Source organism: Lutjanus erythropterus, chromosome 12 (genome assembly GCF_056507025.1).
Source record: "Lutjanus erythropterus isolate fLutEry1 chromosome 12, fLutEry1.hap2, whole genome shotgun sequence".
NCBI classification, from domain to species: domain Eukaryota; kingdom Metazoa; phylum Chordata; class Actinopteri; order Lutjaniformes; family Lutjanidae; genus Lutjanus; species Lutjanus erythropterus.
Window position 1 is genome coordinate 10,360,352 of NC_139328.1, and position 8,164 is coordinate 10,368,515.

At 39.9% G+C, this 8,164-nt stretch overlaps 1 protein-coding gene across 1 annotated transcript; it reads left to right on the forward strand.

Annotated features, from left to right (window-relative positions):
* Positions 1 to 2,337: 2,337 nt before the first annotated feature.
* Positions 2,338 to 4,350, forward strand: arl14 (ADP-ribosylation factor-like 14). Its single transcript, XM_084732779.1, has one exon. The coding sequence runs from the start codon at positions 3,349 to 3,351 to the stop codon at positions 3,952 to 3,954; it is 606 nt and encodes a 201-aa protein (XP_084588905.1). The 5' UTR covers positions 2,338 to 3,348; the 3' UTR covers positions 3,955 to 4,350.
* Positions 4,351 to 8,164: the final 3,814 nt, after the last annotated feature.

Genomic DNA, 8,164 nt, shown 5'->3' on the forward strand with positions numbered 1-8,164 from the left:
CAACATTCAGGCGTCTAATAACCATAAAGTCGGTGCGTCACACTATTGCTTTACGGGAACTCTTCGTTCTGTAGTATTTGAAGGATTTGGCACACTTAAAGTGAGACAATTGCTCGCAGGCAGCAGAGGAAGAAACTTGTCTTTTAACGAACTCAGACACAAGCAAGAATTAAACAAATTTTATTTGGTTTTTAATACCCTTGGATCCTTGAATTAAAGTGACACTATGGGACAACACGGCTCCAAATCCACCATGGAAGCGCGAGTGATTTTCCAGCGCTTTGGTTCAGTGGAAATGTGTCAGAAAACGGACCCATGTTCCACTCCAGCCTCCGCTGTCCGCATTCAGAAGAGGGTGACCAACCAAGCAGCCTGTTTATACCCTTGCAGCCGGGCAATGGAGAAGTCAACAACCCATTCTTGGCCCCAGAGTCGCTGTGACGCCGGGGGGCTGGTGTACGTGATGGATAACCCAACCGGTGGCGTGTGGGTGAAGCCGGGAGAGAAATGGAGCAGATCTTGATCCAAAAATGAAGTCTTGAGAAGAAATTCAAACGAGTTCTTCGCTGGAATTAAGTCAAGCACCCAGTGAGTGGATGCATTAAGTTTTGACGTCTTTCGAGCAGCAGGATGATGCAGCAGGATTTAGGTTTCTGCGCTGAGACGCGCCTCTGAGGCGCATCCTCCTGCAGCGAGTGGAGTCGAGGTTAAATCGTCTCAGTGATATGGAAGATGTGGCTGCTGGACTGATGACTGAGAGTTATTGATTTAGTCTGTATGGGACATTCATATACTCAGTGTCAGACTGCATGAGAAGAAGATGAGAGGAGCTGAAGAGTGCCATGCGTCATGCGCACCGTGATAATGTGTTTTCTTTGGAAACCTAGTTGTTTGTGTTTGTTTGTGTCTGTGTTAGTAAGACTCAATACACGTAACTATTTTTGGAAAAATGTGTAGATCAAATTAAAGAAGGGAGCATGGGTTAAGTCACTACTGAGAGTTGGATAGCATCCACACATCTGCATTTTAAGTTGTGGGTTGTAAACACAGTGCACCTTTAGCCACTGTGTCAAGGTGAAAACTGCCTCCTTCCAATGGCTGACCAACCATGATTTATTTTTCCTTCCTTTTTATTTGACTGCATCCTCTTTTAAAAATATATTTATCATTGTATGTAATGCCATATCACAAATAAATGTTTTGCATTTAATTTATTCTTTTTTTTTTTAAATATTGTTGAATGTGATGGACTGGAGGTCAGTGTTGTTCTGAATGTTTGTCCAGGATGTGTTTAAATAACTGAGGGGTGTCACAGCAGCATTATGTCCAGGGGGCTGTTTTGTTTTTTGAGAAGCACTGGAAACTTCGATGGAGTTTGAGGAAAGTGGTTGAGTGTCTGACGGAAACATCTACTTGACATTTCATATTTCTTAAAAGCGGAAGTCACGGTTGGAATGTGTAAACTGCTCTAAATGTATGTTGAAATCTTGACAAACTGTCACCAGTTGAAATGAATAATTTAAAGACTTAAAACACTATTGCTTAATTTATTTTACTACATAAGGGAGTCCAACAGTGGTTCAGCAAGAAAATGTATTTCTTTCTTTGTCAGGTGAAGTCTGGATATTGATCCAATGTTTACATATTGATTGTCTCTTACAATGAGGCAACTTTTGTGTTGTGGAATGAGTGTGACCCACAAGTGAATATGTGATTTAAATTAAAAATGGATTTTAAGGCAAATGATTGTATCGCATGTGTGTATCAAAGGCATGTGCACCAGGGTCCATTATAACAAAAATAATCACTCTTTACAACCTAATCCTCTTTAATTCAGAACTGTTTTTTTTTAGTAAGAATATATCTGATTATCCTTTCAATGTACTTTGACCTCACCTATCAAGATACTTAACAAATAAGGACTACGGACTGGGGTCACAGGGGACACCAAGAATAAACTACTGCAATCATGGCAAAATGTTAACTTATTTTTTTCTTCTAACATTATTAGCTAAGTAATGTAATCTGAAAAAAAAAACCAGATTATTACTTCAAGAAAATAACAGTGAATTTGCACATTGTATGAAATGACAACAGACAACAGAGCCTGATGAAACCTGTGTCTGCTGCATTTGTCTGTCTCCGTCAAAATGACTGTGCCTCTTGCACATTGTGGGATGGGCCCCACTAATGGGACATAGAACCATTGCAAGCAAGGGTGTAGATGACAAGGGAAAAAATTTGGAGTGAAACTTGGTTGAGTAAATATGATTTATGTGGGGAAAATAAACCAACAAGAATTTGCTGACACCATATAATGATGACCTTATATCACTAAAATTAAACTCAGATCATTTTTTATCAGTTGCTCCCTCACTTATTATAATGATTGATTTAAAAAGAAAAAAGTGGGGTGGGGCATGAATGTTTTTCAGCTTCTGAAGTTTGGCATGCCAGAAAAAGTTTGAGAATCACTAAAGAGCAACAAAGTCCACACTGGCATAAGACTCCCACCCCAAAAACTGGGGTTGAACTCTCATGAGAAGGTTTTTGTGGATTATGGATTACATTATGATCTTTTTCTGTTTTCTGTTGCGGACCGGTTAGGCTTCGATTACAAAAGTGTTTGGTTTGGGAAATGATCATGGCTTGGGTTAAAGCAGACCTTTAACCTCATGTGAGAACATGTTAGACAGCCGTTTCTGTGAGAAAGATTAAAGACTTCTCCCTTGAGCCCCCCACCCCATGATCTTGACTGATACTTTAAAACTGGACCCATGGCAAACATGAACTCAATCAATAAATAGTTCCACATATACAACTGCATGGGTGGAATTGGGTGCTTCTGATTTGGGGTTAAGACCCTAATACATTGATGTTTTTAAAAAGCACTAATTAAAACAGAAAATAATTATATGAAGTCATTAGGAACAAAATAATTGACATAAAGGTATGACGAAAATCATACTGCAGGGATCTGCAGGTGAACCAGTTGATCAAATTATGGTTAAAGCATAATTTAAATATCACCTCGGATAACCTTTTTTATCTGCATCCACGTTGTCATGGCAACAGATGAATATCATTGGTATCATAAAGGCAATAACTTTGCATGACTCCATTTATAGACTCCAGGTAAAATAAACAAGGAAAATATATTTGGTTGGCACATACTTTGCCCTCTGTTGCCTTATCTCTGAGCTGTGAGCTACAGTCAGCATGGAGCTAATGGCTGATCTATTAAACTGCGGGCCACGCACTAAGCAAACACTGCCTGAAAAGAGTTTCTATGAGAGGAAGATGTGACTGTCCCACTTGAGTTGACTGTCTTAATCTGTCCACCTCACCATGGGACTGCGAGGATCCAAACTACCAGAAGCCCAGGTCCTCCTCCTGGGTTTGGACAACGCCGGGAAGTCCACTCTCCTGTACAAGCTGAAGCACAAAATGTGTGTGAGCACGGTGCCCACCATCGGCTTCAATGTGGAAATGCTGGAGGCGAAGAAGAACGGAAAGAACATCTACCTGACCATGTGGGATGTTGGTGGTCAGCGACAGATGCGGGAGCACTGGGATGGTTTCTACCAGGACTGCGGGGCGGTGGTGTTCGTGGTGGACAGCTCGGACAGGGGACGGCTGGAGGAGGTGCGCAGGGAGCTGGAGAGGACGCTGAGGAGCGAGCAGCTGCGGGGACGTCCTCTCATTATCCTGGCAAACAAACAGGACGTGAACGGCGCTCTGACCGCCACTGAACTCAAAGACGGATTCAATTTGAGGAAGCTCTGCTCGGCTCGGGACTGGTTCGTCCAGCCGTGTTCCGCAAGGACTGGGGTTGGAGTTGAAGAGGCGTTCAAACGTTTGGTCCAAATGGTCAAACTCCCGTCAGACAACGGGGCGATGAAAGAAAACATCAAGGACACAGTGCACCATCTTAAAGCGAGTACCAGACATTAAATTTTATTTATATGAAATGCGTTATTTTTAAACCATTGACAATAGGTTTAATTTTGAAATGACTTAGCCTTAATATAAACTGATTTATACCAACAAGAAATCATATTTAAAGACATCAGACCTTTTGGTTAAATCTATACATTTCTTTAAGTTGAAACTACAGACACTTGCAAACTACTTAAAGGACCAATGTGTAGCATTTAGTGGCATCTAGTAGTGAGCGTGCAGATTGTAAAACATCTTGGCTCACCCTCCCCTTCCAAACTTGTAGGAGAACCTATAGAGGCCGCTAAACTTAAGACAAATGTGAAAGGCCTCATCTAGAGTCCATGTTTGGTTTGTCTGTTCTGAGCTACTGTAGAAATATGGCGGTGCGACATGGTGACCTCTATAGAAGAGGAGAGGTCTGGATATTGATCCAGTGTTTACATATTGATTGTCTCTTACAATGAGGCAACCTTTGTGTTGTGGAATGAGTGTGACTCAATGATTGTATTTCGTGTGTATCAAAGGCAGTGCACCAGGGTCCATTGTAACAAAAATAAGATACTACCAAGATACTAAACAAAAAAGGACTACAGACTGGGGTCATGGGGGACACCAAGAATAAACTACGACAACAACAGTTCTAATTTTCTGGTGATTATTCACTAATGAAAACATAGGTGGAATATGCAAGACTGTTTGTAAATGAGACAGGGACAGAGACACAGAGAGTGAACTAAGGTTGAAAGCATTGAAATAAAACATTTTCTGATTGTTTCACAGTGGTGACGTACTAAAGCACAAATAAACACACTTACACCTCTGTACAATGCCAGACATACAGCCACATACATCCTCAGTCTGATCTGCTTGTGTGTGTCCATGAGTGTAAAACTGTTTCTGTAGCTCTCACGGGTGAAAGAGACACAGAATGCAATGTAACCTTTGGCTGCTGTGTTTATATGGAGTCCTGACCTGATAAGCTGCTTGCTAAGCAAAATATGAGAAAATAAGAAAAGGTGTCATCTAATGAATCATGTTGTTTTGTTTTCTTCTTGGAAAATGCTGCATAATATGCCTTTAACAGAGCTGGCCAGTTCTTATGATGCTATTATGAAAACCACAGGAAATACAATATACCATGAAGTCGATTACTGTGCATTTAAAACCACTGCTGAGTCCAACAAACACACGGAAATGATTTTACATGATTCACATTCACACTTTAAATTATTAACAGAATTTGATTAACTTACACATCCACAGGCATTTACATTAAGCTCTTGGGTTCATAGAGGCATCTCACTGATACCACCAGGGGTGCAGTGGAGGGTAAACCAAAGTGAACTGAAATGAAGTTTGAAATGAAGCTGAGAGTTTATTCATCTATTTTCAGATCAACTGTGTTAATAAATGAATGGAAACAAGGTGGGTAAAGTACAGTTTACCCACCCAAACTGTAGTTTGCACCTCTGCATTCAGCACTGCACCCCTGGATTCAACATCGGTATCATCAAGATGAGCAATTAAGATAAATACACATGTTTTTGGTGATATAGAGAGTGTTGGCGGTGGTGAATAATCCCTTTGCCTGGTTTTAAGACTTTTTCACAATAAATCCATCCAGCCTGTAGTTGTAAGTGTTGATAAATTGTTAATATTATTGTTTGTTTGTGTTGAATCTTGATGAATTAAAGAGCCTAAAAGAAAAAAGCAAGAGGCAGGAGATACAGAAGCATCTGCACCACCAGATTAAAGAGCAGCTTCCCTCAAGCTGTGAGACTGGACTCATCACCAGCACTCTGCCATGTGAAATAGTTTGTTTTATGTTTATCTCTTCAACCAATCTACTGTTTATAATTTAAATGTTCTTATGAGTAGCCAAGAGGAAACTGCACATAAATTTTGCTGCACAACATAAATTGAACTTGTATCTGGTAATGTACACCAGCCAAAGAGATTTTCACGGCTTAATGAGCCCAAAAGTTGTTCTCATTAATGGTTTATTACTGATTTATAAAGCATTATCATGAATGTTTTATTAACATTAGCAAATAAAATATGCCTTGTTTGAAAAAATGTAACCACACTTGAACACGCACTGACAAATTCATTGGAATAAATGAAGCAATGAGCAATAAAATCGTTGTCCAGAATGCAGTTCTAGGTCAAAGACATCTTGCACAGAGACACACACTTCAGGCTGCTTCATGGTGTATAGCCTACCAGACAACGTCCTGGGCGAATCGCATTAAATATCCCCAATAACGATATAAAATACAATCTCAAATCTCGAATCTATTTGTGCTACTGAAGATTCAATTCATCCAGCCCACGCCCTTGTCATGTAGTCTGTCCCATGCTGGACTCCGGCCGTCCTCTGCTCCCGTCCCGCACTGTCTCTTCATATGTGGGCAGCCGTTTGCATTCATCGTATGAGGGCAGCTGTGCAGCAGCAGCTGGATCCCTGGAGCTGCTCTCCGGCGTGCAGCTGTCCACCAGCGGCTCCTGTGATGTGGTAAAAGGTGGGTGTCCACTGTTCTGCGGGGTGAGCTGCCTGGATCTGGAGCACAACACTCTATGGACAAAATATCCCACAGCGAACAGCAGCAGCATGATGAGCACCCCGGAAAGTTTGCGGGTGACCATGGCGATGTTGTAGTAAGTCTTGTCCACGAACTGTTTGCAACAGGTGACGGCGGTGGTGTCGTTTCCCTGCACGCAGCAGACCTGCTCGTCCCGGCAGATGTCCTGTCCGCATCTTCGGATGGAATAAACAACCGTGCGAGCAAGAAAGCAAACAGTGAACCCGATCAGAGCTTGGCATCTGCAGAAAAGCATCGCTGAAGTGATCCGGCGAGTCGATGGCGCAGCTGGGAAACAACAGGAAGCAGCCGAGAGATTTCACTTGTGGATGAAACTCAGACAAACGCGCTGGTTGAAGCGATGACGCAGAGTCATCAACAACCCACCGTGTGCTCAGAGGACATGTCAAAATACTGACGAAAAGAGGGAAAACCGTCAATCAAAACAAAACAGTATGTCCACATGTCCACTCACTGAACAGTCAACACTGCAACTGCAAGAAAAAGTCAATAAGCTTGATATTAACTAATAACTGTACTTCTGTGTTTCCCTGATCGATAATGCACTTAACAGATGTATTGATGCCGAGCAAAAATATGATCTTTCCATTATGAATCATTACCTTTTATCTCATATTAACTCTTTATCTCATAGTTCTGTCTTTTTGTTAATCTCAGTTTCGTCATTTATTTCACAATGACTTCATATCACACTATGTCGACAATTTATCTCATGACTTACATCATAATTTCAACTTTTTATGTCATAATTTTGACTATGTAAATCTCATAATTACGTACTATCTCATAATAAGGGCATCTGATCTCAGAATTACGTCTTTTTATTCAGTAATTTCGACATTTATCATAATTATGACTTAATCTCATAATCTCGACTTTTTGTCATAATTATGACATTTGTATTGTCATAAGAACATTTATGTCAGAATTATGACATTTTACCTCCATCTCTTAATTATGACTTTTTAAATCTAGTAATTCCTTTAACCTAATAATTAGGACATTTTAATCTCAGACTTATTGCATAATTTCGACATGATCAAATAATTATGACTTTATCTAATAATTGCAACTTTTTATCTCATAATTTCAACATTTATATCTTCATTATGCCTTCTTTTTTACCTCATAATTCCTTTTCACCTCATAATTAGGACGTTTGCATCTTAGAATTGTTGCATAATTTCGACATTATCTCATAATTATGACTTTTTATCTAATAATTTAGACTTTTTGTCTCATGATTTGAACATTTATCTCACCATGACTTTTTAACTCATAATTATTAACTCGTTATGACTTTTGTTTATCTCATACTTTTGACTTTTGTAACTGGGGCTATAAACAGAAGCTGGATGCCTGAAAGTCAGCATGTGCTTCATTTATTGTGCACTTAGCAGGTGTACTGATAATTGATTTGTATAATTATGACTTTCAATCTCATAATTTCCTACTTTTATCTCACAGTTATGACTTTGTGTAATAAATATCACTTTTAAATCTTAATTTTGAGTTTTTATCTTACAATTATGGCTTTTAAAACTGGGACTGTTGGCAGACAGCTGGATGTGAATCTGAATATGCTAATAAGGTTGACATTAACTCATAAGTGGACTTCA